This window comes from Molossus molossus, unplaced genomic scaffold (genome assembly GCF_014108415.1).
Source record: "Molossus molossus isolate mMolMol1 unplaced genomic scaffold, mMolMol1.p scaffold_m16_p_20, whole genome shotgun sequence".
NCBI classification, from domain to species: Eukaryota; Metazoa; Chordata; class Mammalia; order Chiroptera; family Molossidae; genus Molossus; species Molossus molossus.
The window spans coordinates 44658046-44678289 of record NW_023425356.1 but is presented as its reverse complement, the minus strand read 5'-3'; the positions used below and the strand labels follow the sequence as shown (position 1 = coordinate 44678289).

At 37.9% G+C, this 20244-nt stretch overlaps 1 protein-coding gene across 10 annotated transcripts in view; it reads left to right on the top strand.

Moving 5' to 3' along the window:
* CEP350 (centrosomal protein 350) overlaps positions 1-20244 on the top strand; it is a 98689-nt gene that overhangs the window by 28873 nt on the left and 49572 nt on the right. For 8 of the 10 annotated variants that reach the window (XM_036271874.1, XM_036271877.1, XM_036271875.1 and 5 more), the window contains 11 exons: positions 210-1270; positions 3529-3679; positions 5072-5244; positions 8258-8444; positions 9492-9712; positions 10428-10591; positions 10859-10969; positions 11412-11552; positions 12599-12735; positions 13817-13939; positions 15181-15353. In XM_036271874.1, coding sequence (XP_036127767.1) covers positions 210-1270; positions 3529-3679; positions 5072-5244; positions 8258-8444; positions 9492-9712; positions 10428-10591; positions 10859-10969; positions 11412-11552; positions 12599-12735; positions 13817-13939; positions 15181-15353 — 2642 coding nt within the window. The remainder of the gene's footprint in view (positions 1-209; positions 1271-3528; positions 3680-5071; positions 5245-8257; positions 8445-9491; positions 9713-10427; positions 10592-10858; positions 10970-11411; positions 11553-12598; positions 12736-13816; positions 13940-15180; positions 15354-20244) is intronic. The other 2 variants (XM_036271876.1, XM_036271873.1) reach the window with 1 other exon arrangement.

The window sequence follows — 20244 nt, the reverse complement described above, 5'->3', positions numbered from 1 at the left end:
CACCTGTCCTTTTTTTTTTTTTCAGTTTTTTTAATTAACTAATTAATTTTTATTACAGATGTTTCTCCTTTTTTCCTCACTGTGTCCTTTTTCTTTTTGCAGTGAGTGTACATTACTCATATAATCAGAAAAAAACAAAAATTTGAAAACAATGGTGGCTTAGTTATGAGTTGCTGTGTTAACTAATGTATTGTGACTTTCATCTGCAGAAGGGACTTGACAGAACCTGCATGGATGCAGCCTGACAGATTGAGCCCACGAGTCCACCATTCTCAACCACAGCCTCTTGTTGGAACAGCTGGAAATTTACTCTCCCATCTCTTGAGTCTAGAGCATGCAGGGTTTTTGCATAAGGATTTTGAATCTATTTTACCAACCAGGAAGAACCCTAATATTGCTTCAGGGCCATTAACTTTTACACCTCAACCATATCTGACCTCACCAGCTGCTCATCCAGATGCCTTGTTAAAATCTAGTGCCAGCCAATATAAGAGTAAACTAGATCGTATTGAAGCCTTGAAAGCAACAGCCGCTTCTTTGTCCAGCAGGATTGAAAGTGAAGCCAAGAAATTAGCTGGGGCTAACATTAATTATGGGTCAGTGTGGAACACTGAGTGTGATGTGCAGCAGACACCCCAAGAAGATGGACTTTGGGCCAAGGCTGTAAGTCCACCTGTGAAAGAGGATACTGAAGATGTTTTTTCTGCCCGAATTCAAAAGATGCTGGGAACCTGTGTATCTCATGCAGCGTTTGATGATGAGCTTCCTGGTGTAGGCAACCTTAGTGAATTTAAAAAGCTTCCTGAGACGATAAGACCTCACAGTGCCATCTCAAGCTTCAGAATGAGATCGCCTGGTCCCAAACCAGAAGGGTTACTGGCACAGTTGTGTAAGAAGCAGACAGACTCATCTAGCTCTGATCTGCAGGCTTGTTCTCACAACAAAGCCAAAATGTCCCTTTGTTCCAGCACAGACTCAGTCAGTGAAGGGCCTCTTCTTAGTGAGGGGAGTCTCTCTGAAGAAGAGGGAGGCCGAGATCGACGACCCCCTTTGAAGATAGCAGACATCTTAAAAGAAAAGGAATTCTGTGCTGGAGAAAGAAATGCTTATGAACCCATCAAAGAGTTTCAGAAGGAGGCTGAAAAATTCTTGCCACTTTTGGGGCACATAGGTGGTACACAAAGCAAAGGACCATGGGAAGAATTGGCAAAGGGAAGTCCACATAGTGTCATTAATATTTTTACAAAATCATATCAGTCATATGGAAAAGGTAAGAAAAATAAGTAAACCCTATAATATTTGTATATTATCTTAAGATAATTATTTCATAATTTTGTAAAGATAATACTTAGGTACAGATTTTTATTATTATGAGGATAATGGAAACATTGTCTAAATCAAAATTATCTGCAAGGTTCAGTTAGAGTATTGTAATTTAATCTTTAAATTTTTATTTTTTGCTTTTTATTGTCATAAAACAATCATTGATTGGTAATTATAGAAATTTTGGTCTAATTTAGAAAAATTCATAGATGATGTTCAAGATTGGTATGTATCAAAGGCATGCTAGGTTTTCTGTGACCATAGATACGTATTTGATTTGTAAATACATTTCTTAATACAGTGACTTGTGAATTATTAGGAATATAGTAGTCAAGAATTAAGAGAGGCAACTGTAGTAACATTTCTAATGTGAAAACAAATCTATTAATGTTTGTCAAAACTAATTTTAAAAACAGACTTTGGCCCTGCCCTGGCTGGCTCAGCGGTTGGAGCGTCAGCTGCGGACCAGAGAGTCCTGGTTTTGGTTCCTGCTAGGGGCACGTACCTCAGTTGCAGTTTGTTTCCATGTGGGTGGCGGCCACTCGATGTGTCTCTCTCACATCGATGTTTCTCTCTCTCTTCCTCCCTCCAGCTCTATCTGAAGATAAATGTAAAAATGTCCTCGGGTGAGGATATTAAACAAACAAAAAAATAGACCTGAATAGTAATGTAGCTCCATATTTGGTTCTTGAAACAATAACTTCTAAAGATCCCTCATTGTCCCTGAGATTCTGCAACACAATTTTCTTTTCTATGATGGTCTCCATTCCTTCAAGTCCCTGTCTCTCTTCTTCCTGCCATAGGTGGGTTGTACCCATCTTACGCTAGCATAACCTTAGAATTTCAGATTGGAAAGTGAGGTGGAACTTTAAGTCACCTCTTGGTACCGTGGTTTTTTATTTCCATTCTACATGGTGAACAATTTATTTGACAAATTAAGTAATTTCATCTATTTATCTTATGCTTAATTGGGCATCACATTGCATTTTCCCTGAATTCATATTTAGCCACTTTGTTACAATCTTTTTTATGTTTTCTTTATTGATTTTAGAGAAAGAGGAAGGGAGAGGGAGAGAGAGATAGAAACATTGATGAGAGAGAACATCGATTGGCCACCTTCTGCATGCCCCCCACTGGGGATCGGGCCCACAATCTGGGCATGGGCTCTGAATGGGAATTGAACCAGCGACCTTTTGGTGCATGGGTCGACACTCAACCACTGAGCCACACTGGCCGGGCACCAGAGGATATTTTTTCCATTGATTTTTAGAGAGTGGAATGGAAGGGGGAAGAGAGAGAGAAAGAAATAGAGAAAGAAAGAAACATCAGTTGGTTGCCTCCCACATGTTCCCTGACTGCAGCTGGGGATCAGACCTGCAACCGAGGTACATACCCTTGACCAGAAATCAAACCCACGACCCTTTGGTGCACCAGCTGATGCTCTAACCATTGAGCAACACCGGCCAGGGCTAAAGTTGTTTTGATGAAAGCAAAGTGTTTTTATTTTATTTATTTATTTATTTTATCCTCACCCGAGGACATTTTTCCATTTTTTGTTCAGATAGAGTGGGAGGGAGAGAGAAACATCGATGTGAAACGGACACATCAAGTGGTTTCCACCCACATGACCCAACCAGGGCCGGGGACAAACTTCAACCAAGGTACGTGCCCTTAGCGGGAACTGAACCCAGGTCTCTCCCACTGCAGACTGACGCTCTAACTGCTGAGCCAAACCGGCCAGGGCGAAAGCCAAGTGTTTATAAATCAATACTCTTATTTCTTTTTTTTTCCATAAGAAATTCAGGTTCTTAAATCCTTACATTAGATTTTTTTTTTTTTTAAAGATTTTATAGTTATACTGAAATATTTACAGTTGAAATGATATGTTGTCTGGGATTTGCTAAGGGGAATGATAGGGAGAATAGGAAGTTTAATTGAAACTAGATTGATCATGTATTGATAATTGTTAAAATTGGGTGATGGATTCATTGGTTTCATTCTACTTGTCTCTACTTTCATATATGCTTGAAAATTAATAAAAAGTTAAAAATATATTGTTAGATATAAAGAGAAATTAAAAATAAGCACTGTAAAAGAAAACTAAAATGTTCCTAAATCTATGTTGTTAATCCCCATGTTGTGGAGTGCTTTGCTTGGTATTTTTATTTTTCTTTTAAAGCACATTTCAATGACTACTTTTGACAGGGTTTGAAGACAGGTTGGAAAGAGGAACATCCACATTGCGGCCTTTGAATGCCAACACAAGTCCTCTAAGCAGTGTTTCATATGAAGATGATTTTGTCTCCTCTCCAGGGAGTGGGACTTTGACAGAAAAAAAATCATCTCTTGAACCTAGGTAAGATTATGTTGACAACGTAGAATAAAATCTAAAGAGTGAGGAAAGTGTACAAATGAGAATTGTAGTCTGAATATTTGTCAAATTTTGCTTGCTTAAAGATCCATGTTGAGGTTGCATAGCACAGTGGTTTTTAACAGCACAGGCTCCGAATTCAGACTGCCAGGGTTTAAGTCCTGGGTCTCCTGATTATTAGTTGTTTGTCCTTGGGTGTATTTACTTAACCTTTGGTGCCTCAGTTTTCCTCTCCGTGAAATGGGAAAGAATAATAGTATCAGTGTCATAGATTCAGTAAAGTACTTAGAACATGGCCTGGCACATAGTAAACAAAATATAGGTTGTTAAATCAAGAGTTCCCAGTAGAGGGTCATATTGGGGAGCTAGCCCATGGTATACTAATGTAAGAAGATTAAGAAATGGTTTTCTGTGCTAGAACTGAGAATGACCACATAGATCCTTGACTTCATGATCCCAAGTAATCAGTAATTTTTTCTTTTATAATTGGGATAACATCTAAAATTCTGCAAAGCATTAAAAATATAACATTAATATTTATTGAGCACTTAAATATGCAAGGCACTGAGAGGACTGAGGGACCTTTACCTATATTAACTCATTTTTATTGTAGCCTGATGTGATTAGTATTATTATTGCCATTCCCACTTCAGGAACTGAAGCACTAAAATTAAGATACTTGTACAGAGTCATATAGCAAGTGAATCAGACTGGGCCAGAGAAAATTTCCTTCCTAAATTTTTTTACTATAGTAATTACTTAAATTTAATATAATTTTCTTAATAAATTGCAAATTGTAATCCATATAAAATTATTGAATGATCTTTTAAAAATAGTTGTATTTATTTGGACTAGTGAAAATAAGTATTATTAAAATTATAGCAGGAAAAGTGTAGTTTTAAATTTTGAGCTCTAAAGAAAAGATCAAATTTTAAAATAAAAACCCGTAAGGATTTAATTGTGACATTTAATATCACCAATCAATATTATGTATTGCATTTCATTTCTAGGTTGAAGTAGAACATATTAAAGTGTTGTTCCCTGTAAGATTATCAGAAGGAAAATAATGATCATATCTAAAATTACAAGTCTGAATAGAAATTGAGGCCACATTTTCTAGTATCCAGTATATTTATTTCTCTTGTGTCTGAATTGTCCATTTTTATTGGTTTTATTTTGGTAAACAGCTCCCTGATATTTTTCTCAGTAATAATTGAAAGAATCCAGGGTTATGGTAGTAAGAAAACAAAAAAGAAAAGTAGAAGGCATCTTTGAGTATAGTTATATTCTCCTTGTGATTACATAGATATAAAATATCTATACTTTGGCTGCATTTTAATACTTGTTATTTATTTAATCACTATTATTTTTTGACAGTATTGGTGGTAGCAATTTGGGCGTTAAGGATGACCATTCTAGCAGGAAGTCAGCTTATGATCTTTCCTCTGTGGATGTTACCTCCCAGCATTCATCAGGGGCCCAGTCTGCTGCATCGTCTCGTTCATCTACTTCTTCTAAAGGAAGGAAAGGAAAAAAGGAAAAGATAGAATGTAAGTGGAATTCTACAAGGTGACTTTTTCTCTTATCAATGATTTTGTGATAGTGATCTAAAGTTATTTCACTCCAGCCCTGGCCAGTTTTGCTCAGTGATTAGAACGTCCTCCCGAGGACCAAAGAGTTGCAGGTTTGATTTCGATCAAGGGCATACACGGTTGGGGTACGGTCCCCGGCCCTGGTCAGGGTTGTGCAGGAGGCAACCAGTCCATGTTTCTCTGTGTCTCTCTCCCCTTCTTCCCCCTCCCCCTTCTTCTCCCTCTCTCCCACTTTGTCTGAAGATAAATGGAAGAAAAAATCCTCGAGTGAGGATTAAAATAAATAAATAAAAATTAAAAATCACCTGTAATCCTTCCACCTACAGATAACTGATAACTTTTTTTAGATTTTGTTTTATTTTATTGTGCCAAATGTACGTAATACAAACTTTATCATTTTAACTATTTAAAGTGAACAGTTCATTCCCATTAAGCACATTCACATTGTTGTGCAACCATCGTCACTAGCCATTTCTAGACCTTTTTCATCATCCCAGACTTTTAATATGCTAATATGCATTATTTATTTTAGGAAGAGGGTTAGGCTATAGTATGAAGTATTAACCAAATTTATTTGCCCACAGAATCATTTCTTCAGTGAACCAGCATGTTATAACATTAGAAGTCAGCTGAACACATTTTGTGAAATGCTGATCTTGTTTAGTTCTTTTATTTTGCAGTTTTATGCTTTGTTTATGTTAGTGTCTCACTTAAGGTTACTCAAGCCTGAATTCTGACTCCCAAATTCTACTACAATATACTGTACAACTTAAAATATCAACGATATATTAAGATTATAAGCAATATGATTCATTATAGGTTTTTAAAATTTAGAATCTAAAACATTAAATGTGCCCTGGCCAGTTTGGCTCAGCGGTTGGAGCGTCGGCCTGCGGTACAGAGAGACCCGGGTTCGGTTCCCGCTAAGGGCACGTACCTCGGTTGCAGTTTGTCCCCAGCCCTGGTTGGTCGTGCGGGTGGCAGCCACTCGATGTGTCCCTTCACATCGATGTTTCTCTCTCTCTCTCCCCCTCTCTCTCCCTCCCGCTCCACCTGAACAAAAAACGGAAAAATGTCCTCGGGTGAGGATAAAAAATAAATAAAAAAAGTAAAAAATAAAACATTAAATGTAATATAGGTAGTGTTTTATGGCTTTCAGATTCCTGGTCCCTCTAACAGTGACTTAAAAAAACTATTTATTTTACTTCCCACAGTATCATCTTAAACTTAATTTTCTTATCCTCAAGTCAGTGTAATTTTTGTTGTGTATACTCCATCTGGTGGTGCAAAGGACTGTATGCATGCTCTGTACAAAAAACTGCTTCCCAATGAAATTTAAAGTAGTTAGTAGATGAAAGTGGCAATCATCATTCCATACTAAACTCTGTACCCATTACACAGTGACTTCCCATTCTTCCTTCCCCTACCCCCAGCAGCCACCATTCTATTTCATGTCTACGAATTTGACTACAAAATTTAACCATTGTTAAGTGCACACACAGTTCAGTAGAAGTAAGTACGTTGATTTATTGTGCAACTAGCACCATGGGAGGGAAGGGGAGAAAGAGAGAGAGAAAGCCTCATGCACGACCTTGACTGGGAAGGGGTATTGAATCCTCGACTCTTTGGTCCATGGGCCGATGCTCTAACCACTGAGAAAAACTGTCCAGGGCTCTGCTTATTCTTTTAACGTAACAAATATTTTCCTATGCTGCTATTGAAACATGTCAAGGTGAATGGTGCACTAGATATAGAGTCATGAAGCCTGGGAAACCCTATTTCTGCTATTGAACATGTATCCTTAAGAAAGGAGCCTCATAGATCTCTAGTTCCCTCTTAATTTTTTTTCTTTTTTTTTAATCCTTACTTGAGGACATTTTTCTATTTATCTTCAGATAGAGTGGGAGGAAGGCGGGAAGAGAGGGAGAGAGGGAGGGAGAGAAACATCGAAGTGACGGGGACACATCGACTGGTTGCCTGCCGCACAACCCAGCCAGGGCTAGGCACGAAATGCAACTGAGGTATGTGCCCTTGACCAGAATTGAACCCACAAGTCACTGGTTCATGGGCCGACGCTCTAACCACTAAGCCAAACCAGCCAGTGCTAGTTACCTCATCATTAAAGGAGCATACACTACCCACTTCATAAGATGTTTAAGGAGTGCTTTTTAAATTGCCAAGTGCTTTTTAAATGTTTACATTACTATTATCTATGTAATTTAGACAACTCTTCTGTTGCAAATAAAGTTTGAACTTTTGAAAATCATATAAAGTTGTTAATGGATTATTGTACATAATTTTTGCTTGTTGGTGTCAGTGATCTCTTTAAGATACTCATTCTGAGTCAGAGAATATGAACAGTTTTATGAATCTGGCTATGTAGTACTTACCATAGAGTTTTCCAAAAGTATTGTGTAGTCCAGTTGGCAGTTGATAACATTTTTCTTCAACTTTGGGTTTTATCCTTGAAAGACTTCTTTTTGTTACTTTTTTATAGGCTTAGAATAGTACTGTAAAGTAGTCTTTTTTAGTCATTTGATTTAACAACCATTTATTTTTTTAATAGCAAATAAAGGATGTTAATGTAAGAAATTTTACTTCCCTTAAATGGAAGCAGAAGAGTGAACTTTATTTTAGATATGGAAAATAAATTTTAAAAATAAGTCAATTTTATTTTATTATTATTATTTTTAATTCTTATCCAAGGATATTTTTCCATTTATCTTCAGATAGAGTGGGAGGGGGGAGAGAAAGAGAGAGAGGGAGAGGGAGAGGGAGAGAGAGATGTGAGAGAGACACATCAACTGGTTGCCTCCACTCTAACCACTGAGCCAAACCGACCAGGGCCAAAAATAAGTCAATTTTAAAATATTCTGTTCTGCACTTATATTTTACTGAAATCTAGGTATCTGTCAATTATCTTTCAGTCGCTTCTATTGGAAATCAGCTTTATAAGAAATTTACTTTACAGGGCTGGATTCACTCACTGGAAACATTCAGAGCTCACTTCTTGATGAGGAAAAAGTACACTCTGGCTCAGAACGTGGCTCTCATCAAGGGAAAAAGTCTGAGACCGGCAGCAAACTTTCTGTCAGAGACTATGAGCAGACTCTTGACACAGAGAGCACTTTGGAGGATCTTTCTGGGCATTCTTTGAGGTAAAATAATGTATATTTCATACTGTAATTTATTTTAATTAAAGGTACAGTATTACTGATGTTCAGTGAATCCACTTAATAAATTTCTGTAATGTATGAATAGATACTGTAGTTTTGTTCATAGCTCTATTCTTTATATTTTAGAGTTTGACCATCTCTCATCTAAAATATTAACAACCTCTCCCTCGGGAATTCTCTGCCTCTAGCACAGCCCACCTTTCTATTCTAGACGCCATTGCACAGCCGCTCCCTCGCTCACCCTTGCCCAGGCAGCTGCTTCCCTCGGGTACTTGGGCAGCTCACAGCCACCCCGCAGATCAGCTCTAAGAACTTAACTGTGCCTGAAGTGTTTTCACTAAGCACGGACTCTCTCATTTCCTTTGTCTGTACCTTTTGCTTCTCAACTGTGTTCTTTTACTCTTTCAACACAACTACTTGGCATTCTTGTGGCCTCATTGTTTATTTCTTTCTCTGAATTTTTCTCTCCTTTTCAACTTATTGAAATACTCAAGCAGATTTTGAAATCTCAATTTTATATGATTATGGAGTTTGCATACTCTATTTTTTTACCTTTTGGGTTAAAGGGAATAACAAGAGAGTACTTTTTGTCATTTATTGATTTTTAATACAAAATGATATATTTTCCTCATTCAGAGACATATATTAACACATTTTTAAAGGACTAGATCTTTTATATGTGACTAATTTTATTGCTATATAATAAAGGATTTTGCCTCATACTTCAGTAACAATTTATGGTATATTTACATTGTAGAGAAAAGTGGTAGTTTAATCCAGAGACTACTTTTCCATTTTATTTTGGGCAGGTTTGTTTCTAGCTTGTTCACCACTGTAAATGCGACAATAAGAGGAGCACTCAGAGGAGTTCATTCAGCATAGCGACTGTGTTGAATGAATAAATGCCTGAATCACAGCTTTTAAAGCTGATGCTAATAAAGTAATGCATGCTCTTCTTATGAATTGTTTAGCTGGTTTCTGAAGTAGTTTTCCCTTCTCTAATGTTTTTTTTTGAAACCAATCTTTTAGTGTCTCATCAGATAAGGGAAGATCTCAGAAAACTCCAACTTCTCCCCTATCTCCAAGTTCCCAGAAACTGTTGCAGTTTGACCTTCCAGGAACTTCGTTAGAAAGATCTAAGTCCTCAGCTATAATGCCTTCATCTATAGCAGGACTCAAGCCTAATGCAGCTTTTCCTGATGTGAGCATGGCTGCCAGCAGAGCATCTGCAGAGATGACTTCAACACCAGGCAAGTCAGCAGTGCCGTTGTGATTTTAAAGATTTTAAAGGTTAATTTTTTAAAAAGGTTTCTTTTAGTTGAATCACGAGGAAATGATTTTTCAAATGGAAAACAGAAGTTGTGCAGGAAAATGAATATTAAGAAGCATGAGAGCCCTGGCCAGTTTGGCTCAGCAGTTAGAGCATCGGCCTGCGGTCCAGAGAGACCCGGGTTCGGTTCCCGCTAAGGGCATGTACCTCGGTTGCAGTTTGTCCCTGGCCCTGGTTGGGTCATGTGGGTGGCGACCACTCGATGTGTCCCTTTCACGTCGATGTTTCTCTCTCTCTCTCTCCCTCCCACTCTATCTGAACAAAATATCAAAAAATGTCCTCGGGTGAGGACTAAAAACAAAACAAAACAAAAAAAAAAAAAAAAAGAAGCATGAGAGATTCAGTAGTAGTGATTTTCCCCATCATGCCAGCGTTAGCAAAAACACATTGAAAAATGTATGCCATGTATGTACTCCTAAGTGTTCATAGTTATGTATGCATGTAGACATCTGTGCATGTTCACACACACACACACACACACATACACACACAAAGAAGTAACTATTAAAATACATGGTACTTATAAGTCACTGTCTTTGTTTTTGGCTCTTAAAATGAGAAATGAATCTTAGAAATCTGAGATGTAATTTAACTTCATGTGAACTTTCCCATTTGACATTTGTTATGCCTTCCAGGTTCTAAACGCTTTTCTCCTGCTGGCCTCCAGCATCGTATGGCAGCTGAACTGAGTTACTTGAGTGCCATTGAGGAGTCTGTGCGTCAGCTCTCAGATGTAGAAAGAGTTAGAGGCATTTCACTTGCTCAGCAAGAGAGTGTGTCTCTAGCTCAGATCATAAAGGTATTTGTGGAGTTTTCTTCTTCAGCTTTCTGTGTTTTTAAAATTTTTTCTTTGCTATTTAAAATAGTCTTAATGATGAGTTAAAAAAACATAGGTGGTCACTAAATATTTTGGTAAATGATAAATAGTTGATGTCTATCCTGTTTATTGTCTTTTTTTATTTTTCAAAAGATTTGTTAAGAAAATAGCATTGTGTTTAATATAGTCACTGTGTTGCAATCGTTTAATGTTTTAGGATTAATAGTTGATCATTTCTTTATCTTGAAGGCACAGCAGCAACGCCATGAAAGAGACTTGGCCCTTTTGAAATTGAAGGCTGAACAAGAGGCTCTAGAGTGTCAGAGACAGTTAGAAGAAACCCAAAACAAAGCAGCTCAGGTAACTTATTTTGCAGCAAGAACTAGTTATTAAACCTAAATTTGTATCTTTGAAATCACTTCAGTATTTTTTTAATTATGTAGGAGTAAAAAGGAAAAGATGTAAAATATGCAATATAGGTTAATTTCTTGTCATTTGATTCTTGTAGCAACCCTGTGAAGTTATGTAGTCAAGATTTAGCCCCAATTTAATAAGTGGGAGCTGAGGTACATGTTAGTACTTGTCTACAGACACATTATCTCATGAACAGTGGAGTTAAGACTTAAACTTCAGCAGTGATATTAAGACTCCAAGTTTTAAACTCTAGATTTTAAGACGTGAAATTCAGGTAGTAGTCCATTGGTTGGTTGGTTTGTTTTTTGTAAGGCATTTGATTCATGAAACAAATTTACAAATTTTGTGACATGACAGAAGTTCTCTTTTCATCTTCTTTTATTTACAGGTCCACGTGGAATCATTACAACAGGTGGTTAAGTCACAACGGGATGTAACTGAAGTCCTGCAGGAAGCAACTTGTAAAATAGCCGCGCAGCAGACAGAGACTGCTCGCCTCACCACAGATGCAGCACGCCAGATCTGCGAGGTGAGAGCCACTGAGGACCCTTTGCTTCTCAGTGCTTTTCATTGCAGTGTCTTGTTCATTTGAATGCACAGAGGCAGAGAAAAAGATGGAGAACTCTACATTTCTTCCCTTGAGTAAGCTTTTTAAAAATAATACTGATTTTATGGATGAATAATTTATAAATAATAACATGCATTTATTTTAAGTATACAGTTTGATGACTTGAGAAATACATAGATGCATGTATTTTATCTATCCATCCCTATAAACATCACTTTAGTCACTATTTCCAACACACTAAAAGGTTCCTTCATGCCCCTTTATAGTCAGTTCCCAATCTTGGTCCCAGGGAGCCACTGACCTGCTTTATATGAAGATTTCATTTTACCCAGTGTTGTTAGTGTTTTTTACTGTGCCAAGGATAAAGCTAGAAGTAGTTTTACTGCTGTCTCTATGTAGGATATCATAGTCAATATAGTTTCAGTTTATTTTAGCAGTTACCATTTAATATTGCTTGTGAAATTATTGTTATTAAAAAGCCATGAAGCTTCTGTGTGTTGGATACTATAGGATTGTGCAAGTAAGTATAAAATAGCATCTTTTTTCTCAGGAAAATTTTAAACATTAACAAAGATTTTAAAAACACTTCAAGTCATCAAGGCAGTGATTGAAAAAATACAAAATGAAAAATAAATGCAGAAATGGGTTAGTGACTAAGAGTAAGGAAAAGATAGTTCACATTGTTGCTCAGAAAAGACTCAGATAGGAAGTAGTAATTGAATTGATTCTTAAAGGAAGATTTAATTTTTGGTTTACTATAACTCATTATGTGACTTGAAGGTCTTCTGTCTAATTTGTAGATTGTTATAGCTGGGTGAAACCTTAAAAGTCATGTTATATTTATTTTTATAAGGAAGCTTTTGAGACTTAAAGGGTCTAAATGATTTGCCCACAGTATTCCCCTATTACTGCAAAATTTGCTTGTGCTCAGTTCGGTGGTCTTTTTAAGACATCCTACTCCTTTTTAGTTGTTCATCTACTTTTGCCTTGTGTGTGTTCATATTTAGATGGCAGAATTGACTCGAACTCATATCTCAGATGCCATTACTGCTTCAGGAGCTCACCTAGCAACACTGTACGACCACCAGCGCCAACATGCTCCAGACTTCGTGAAACAATTGAGGACCAGAGCTGAAACAGATAGGTCAATATTCGGTCATTCATCAAATATGTAATGAGTATCTCCTGTGTTCCAGGCACTATTGTGGGTGCTGGGAATATAGTGATGGGCATACAGTCTAGAGAGGAAGGTATACATTAATCAAATAGTCACTTAAGAGAATGAACACTGTAAATTGAGGTAAGTGTTATGAAAGAAAGGAACTTTGTCTCTGAGATATATAACAAAGGAATTTGAATAGCCTGTGGGTACAAAGAGTTCAGAGAAAGTTTTCCTGAGGAACTAAGGCTTATAGTGAGATATAGTGGATGAAAAGGAGTCAGTAGGGTAAAGGAGGTAAGGAATAGGCAGGTCAATACATGTAAATGTAGGAAGAGAAAAGGAAGGAGGACCAATGGGACTGGAGGCAAAGTACAAAGGGGACAATGGTAGGAGATGATCCAGGGATCAGATGATGGTAGGGTCTTTTTTTTTTTTTTTTTTTAATCCTCACCGGAGGACATTTTTCCATTTTTTGTTCAGGTAGAGTGGGAGGGAGAGAGAGGAACAGAGAGAGAGAGAGAAACATCGACGTGAAAGGGACACATCGAGTGGCCGCCACCCGCACAACCGACCAGGGCTGGGGACAAACTGCAACCGAGGCACATGCCCCTAGCGGGAACCGAACCCGGGTCTCTCCGGACCACAGGCCGACGCTCTAACCGCTGAGCCAAACCGGCCAGGGCTGATGGTAGGGTCTTGAAGACCTTAAGGATTTTGTTTATTCTAGAGCAACGAAGTCATTAGAGAGTGTTTTAAGTGGGGCTAGGTAAAGTGATCATGTTTTGTGTGTGTTGCCTTGTACATCATATTTTGACTCTCTAATTCATAGATTTTTAAGTCTATTCACATTCATTGATAGTTGGGGTAATTTGTGTTTATTTCTCATAATAAAGCAGAAGATATCTTTAATGTGTTATATACTCTTTTTGTGAGTGAATTCTTTCAAGTACTTTGTAAGTTATTTTATAATTCCTGTTCATTTATCTCATATTAATGTTGAACAGTATTTATAATCTTTTATTAGAGACTTTAAATGTTTAATACATTTTTATTTTCTTTGTAGGAAAAATCAGTCTGTTTCACTCTCTCACAATAAAGAAGGGACCTCTGACTCAAAGCATCAGAAGTATTCGTCTTCATTTGATAGTTATTCTGAATCTTCAAGATACAAGAATCACGATAGAAGGTGAAAAAAGTGATGTTGTAAAGTCTGATAAGTGGCTGAGACATTGCTTTATTTTTGACTTCTTAATCTCATTTCTTTAAATGAAATAGTGTATTCCCTTCAAAGTTTTGGCTTTCCCATCTAATTAGCTGGTTTATAAAGCAGTTTTATGTAGCAATATAGCTGCCATTCCTTGAGAACCTATATTTATAAGCACTGTATATGTATTTATTATACTTAATCTTTTGTTTTTAATCCTCACCCAAGGACATTTTGGTATTTATCTTGAGATAGAGCAGGAGGGAGAGAGAAACATCGATGTGAGAGAGACACATCGAGTGGTTGCCACCCACACGACCCCAACCAGGGCCGGGGACAAACTGCAACCAAGGTACGTGCCCTTAGCGGGAATCGAACCCAGGCCTCTCTGGTCCATGGGCCAGCGCTTCAACCATTGAGCCAAACCGGCCAGGGCTATACTTAATCTTTTATCCAGACTAGCCTAATGTTAACATTTTACTTACATTTGCTTTAGCAAGTAGAACTTCTAAAGAAGGCAGTACAGGTCAACACCATCTAATGTTGCAGATATCTGTTAGATTTGGCAGTTAGAGTTTAGGTAGAATTTATAAGTTCCAGTAGAGTAGTTGGAGTTGAAGCAGACTGTGGTCAATCATGATGTTGATGAAAAGTAAGGGAATGGAAATACCAAGTAGAAGCCCCTTTCCCAGTAGCTTGGTTTTAAAATGAAAGGAATTACCTGTGTAATAGCCTTAAAATATAGCGGTTGCCCATTGTGACTATTATTTAAATGTGAAACCTTCCTCTCTCCTACTCTTTTGTTGTTGTTAATCCTCACCCCAGAACATTTTCCCCATTGATTTTTAGAGAGAGTGGAAGGGAGGGAAGGAGGGAGAGAGAGAGAAACATCAGTGTGAGAGAGATACATCTATTGGTTGCCTCCCACACGTGCTCTGACTGGGGCTGGGGTTCAAACCTGCAACGCTTAACTAGGAATCAAACCCATGACCCTTCAGTGCTCAGGCAAATGCTCCAACCACTGAACCACCCCGGCCAGGGCCCTACTCATTTTTTCTAAAAGTTTCTTCTCAGATTTATGTATTCTTATTATTATTATATTTGATACTACATATTTTATCATTTTATAGCTTGCTTGAACATTCCTTTAGCCAAATAAGTTTACTCTAAAGTTAACCTTACGATATTGCCTTTTTTTGGTTTGTTTCTATAATATTTATAAGCAGGAGTAGTAGTAGCAGCAGCCGTCAGGAAAGTCCTTCAGTTCCCTCTTCTATGGAAAATGAGAAGAAACTTCACAGTGGCAAGATGGAAAGTTCTATTGATGAACAGGTTCAGACTGCTGCGGATGATTCACTACGGAGTGACAGTGTACCATCTCTTCCCGATGAGAAAGGTAACTTCCTTGTACATATATGTGTAACTGTTTGTTTTGGGAGGCTTCCAGAACCCTTTGAGATATTTGTGACTGAGCTAGTTAATATAATTAGAACATGGTGATAATGAAGACAAGGTTATGTGTTTGATAGTAAATGTATCCAGGTGAAACTATTTTAAGGGCATACACTATGCCAGTAATCCTAGCCAGTATTTTATACAATTATGTGTCATGATCCTAAGGGGAGGCAAAACTAAATCTAGGAGAATGTTCATGTTAATGAAAAATATATACTCAACACTGAAAAAACCTACTTTTATCCTATTATAGATATATATGTAATAAGCATAAAAAGAATACATTATTAGAACTTTACATGTTAAACTATATAAGAAAGATATAATTTTGTATAATGACAACATAAAATATGACAACTGTATTAAAATTCATTACTCAGCTCTTCCTAGATCATAAATAAAAATTGTATTCCTATCAAGTTATGGGCAGTAAATAACATAAAGAAAACCGAATCTGGCAACAAATGACACCTTTAAGACATCAAATCAGAATATTAGCAGCCTCCATTCTAGATTGTGTGTGTGTGTGTGTGTGTGTATCCTCACCAGAGGATATTTCTCCATTGATTTTTGTTGTTGTTGTTATTAGAGTGGAAGGGAGGAAGGGAGGGAGGAAGGGAGGGAGAGGGAGAGAGACTTTCATGTGAGAGAGAGACATCAATTGATTGCTTCTTGCACAACCCTGACTGGGGTCAGGGATCGAACCTATAACCCAGGTATGTGCCCTTGACTGGCAAGTGAACCCATGACCCTTTGATCCATGGGCCAGTGCTCTAACCATTAAGCCAAACCAGTCAGGGCTAGAATTTATTTTTTAAATAACTGGTTCTTAAGCTTTGTATTTGATTGATAGTAAGTTCTGTAGTCTGCAAAGCAGCGTGGGCAGGATTGTCTTTGGAGTCCAAGAAGAAAATGTTTAATTTTTCTCATCCTTTAAACATCTTTTTCGTACATTTTATAATGAAAATAATATATGGATATTGCAGTTTATGGTTATGGCAGCCCTACCTGATTAATACAGATCTTGGTACCTAGAACTGGGGTGCTGCCATAACAAATGCTAAATATGTGGAAGTGGCTTTGGAACTGGCTAATGAGCAGAGGCTACGTGTTTTGAGGCGCATGCTAGAAAAAGCCTACATTGTCTTGCAGACCCATTGGCAGGACTGGTGAAGTCAGGTGAAGATGGAAATAAGGAATGTGTTGGAAGCTGGAGGAAAGGCAGTCCTTGTTACAAAGTGGCAAATAACTTGGTTGAACTGTATTGTAGTTTTGTGGAAAATGGAAGTTAAAAATGATGAATTTGGATATTTAGTCCAGGAAATTTTTAAGCCAAGTGTTGAAGTCATGGCCTGGTTTCTCCTATGGCTTAGAGTAAAATGTGAGAGGAGAGATAAATTGAAGGAATTAAGCAAAAAGGAAGCAGAACTTGAAGATTTAGAATACTCTCAGCCTATTGGTATTGTAAATGAGAAAACATGTTCTGGAGAGAACACCAAGGATATTACTTGACAATCACTCCATAAAGAGATTACCCATGGATATAATCAACCATCTCAGCAGAAACCAGGAATAGAGATGGGATTTTACCAGCGGTGACACTGCTACTTTGCATTGAAGGGCAAGAGAAGGGATGAAATTTAGGAAGGCTTTCAGACCTCTGGGATTCTCGGAAATGAGACAGTAGGGTGATCCAGCTGTGAACATGCCTTATCCTTCAAGAAAAGATAAGAATGATCCTGAGGCTCAGAGCACAAAGGCCCAGGTGAAAAGACTGCCTACTCGTTGGTTTCAGAGGGGGGGTGGGGCACCTCCTTGGTTTCAGTTGTCCAGGCTGCCCTTGCCCAGTGGCCAAGGGGTGCAGCTGCCACTCAGGGATGAGTAGGCAAGGCCACCCTGATAGGCCTCGAAAGCATGACTGTCATTTCTGTGGGTTTGTAGAGCGTGTCATCCAGCCAGAGGGTTATTCTTGAACCTAAAATCTAATAGAATTTGCCTTGATAGGTTTTGGACTTGCTGGAAACCAAGTATTCCTTTCTTTCCAGTGTTTCCCTTTGGAGTGAGATTGTCTGTTCTGGGCTTGTCCCACCATTGTATTTTGGAAGCATATAACTTGTATTGTTTCACAGGTTCATAGCTAGAGAGGAATTTTGTCTCAGGATGAATGATACTCTGACTCTCACCCATACCTAATTAAATTATATTTCGATGAAACTTTGAATGTGTAGTTGATGCTGGAATGTGTTAAGACTTTTGGAGCTCTTGGGTTGTGAATGTATTTTGCAAACAAGGAGTGAATTTTTTTTCTTTTTAAACTTATCTTTATTGTTGAATGTATTACAGATGTCCTGCCTTTTCCCCCCCATTTGACCCCCTCCTCCCCGCTCTTGCCCCCCTCATATCTTCCCCACACTATTGTCTGTGTTAGGCATATATGCATGTAAGTTCTTTGGTTTCTCTCTTCTTGCCCTCCCTCCCCCCTTTTCTTTGAAGTTCATCAGTTTAACAACCAATTTGTACTTCTTAATTCTTTCACCTTTTTCACCATCTCTGTAGTCCCCTCCCATCTGGCAACCAACACAAAGTTCTCTGTATCTATGAGTCTGTTTCTGTTCTGTTTATTCATTTGTTTGTATATTCAATTATTGATAGATATGTATTTTGCCATTTTATTGTTCATATTTTTCTTTTTCTTCAAGAAGACCCTTTAACATTTCATATAATACTGGTTTGGTGGTGATAAACTCCTTTAGCTTTTCCTTGTCTGGGAAACTCTTTGTATGTTCATCGATTCTAAATGATAGCTTTGCAGGATAGAGTAATCTTGGTTGTAGGTTGTTGCTTTTCATCACTTTGAATACCTCTTGCCATTCCCAAGAAGGAGTGAATTTTGGGGAGCCAGAAGATGGAATGTTGTGGACTGAATTGTCTCTCCTCAAAATTCCTGTCGAAACTCTAACTTCCAGTATCTTAGAGTACTCTAAGAATTCAACAACAAGAAAATCAACAACCCAATTACAAAATCTGCAAGCCCTGGCCAGTTTGGCTCGGTGGTTAGAACATGGGCCCACAGACCAAAGAGTCACAGTTTGAGTCCAGTCAAGGGCGCATACCTTGGTTGCAGTTCAGTCCCCAGCCCTGGTCAGGATTGTGTGGGAAGCAACCATCAATGTGTCTTTCTCACATTGATGTTTCTCTCTCTCTTCCTCTCTAGCCCCTCCCACTCTTTCTGAAGATAAGTAGAAAAATATCCTTGGGAGAGGATTTAAAAAAAAAATGTGCACAAGCTCTGAATAGTCACTTCAATGAAGAAAACGTACAAATGGCAAATAGACATAGGAAAGGTATTCAATATCATGTCATTAGGAAAATGAAATTTTAAAAACTGACAATAAATTGGTGGCAAAGATGCAGAGCAACAGGAGCTTGCTGTGTTCATTGCTGAAGAGAGTGTAAAATGCGCTTTTGGAGATGTTTTCACAGTATTTTGTAAGGACCCAGCAATCACATGATTAGGTATTTACCCAAATGATTTGAAAATGTACGTCTACACAAAAACCTATCACTATTGTTCATAGCACTATTATTCTTTTTTAAAAATATGTTTTTATTGATTTTATATAGGAAGGAAGGGAGAGGCAGAAACATCTGTTGGCTGCCTCCTGCATGCCCCTTACTGGGGATTGAGCCCACAACCTGGGTATGTGCTCTGACCAGGAATCGAACCACCAACCTTTTGATGCATGGGACAATGCTCAGCCAACAGCCACACTGGCCAGCGTAGCGCTGTTTTTCTTAATTGCTAAAAACTGGAAGCTACAGTACATCTTATGAGAGGAATAGATAAACTGGTGGATCTATACAATGGAATACTAGTCAGCAATTAAAAGGAAGAAGCTATTGATTCATGCAACAACATGGATGAATTTGAAGTGAATTTTACTAAGTGAAAGAAGCAAGCCCCTAATGGCTACATATTATATGATTCCATTCATTCATTTATTTATATTTTTTGCATTTATCTTCAGATAGAGTGGGAGGGAGGAAGAGAGAGAGAGAAACATCAATGTGAGAGAGACACATCAACTGATTGCCACCCACACAACCCCAACCGGGACCGGGGATGAACTGCAGCCGAGGTACCATGAACTGCCCCTAACAGGAACCAAACCTGGGACTCTCTGGTCCGCATGCTGACACTAACCGCTAAGCCAAACCGGCCTGGGCTGTATGATTCCATTTATTTGAAATTCTAGAAAAGGCAAAACTATAGGGATGGAAAATAGATTAATGGTTCCCAGGTGTTAGGAGGAAGAATGATTGACTACAAAGTGAATGCACAGGAGAACTTTTTAGTGTGAAACAACTGTTATGCAAAGGATATTGTGTATTTTGTATGGTTTTGTATGCACTGTCTGGTGCTATGCATTTGTCAAAACCCCAGACTCGTACATCACAAACAGTAAACTTTAACATATGCAAACTAAACACATACACATCTGCCAGAATGTGTGTGTGGAAGGGTGGTGGTACCAGCATGGAATGCAGCCTGTGACCATTTCTCATTTTTCTATAGGGGTATTAGTTTACTAATTGCTTTGTAAGAGCTCTTTGTATATGAAGTGCATTACACTTTTACCATATTTGTTATACTAATATTTTTAGATATTTTAGAGTTTTTGTTCTTGTTTGTAAGATAAGTGAATTGTATTTCATGCTTACTGCTAGTGATTAGTTATATAAATTTGTTATACTGTCCCATAAAGAGGCAATAAGCACTACTAATTGAATATCTACTGAAAACTGTTATGATAAAATCTGCTGCTCCATAT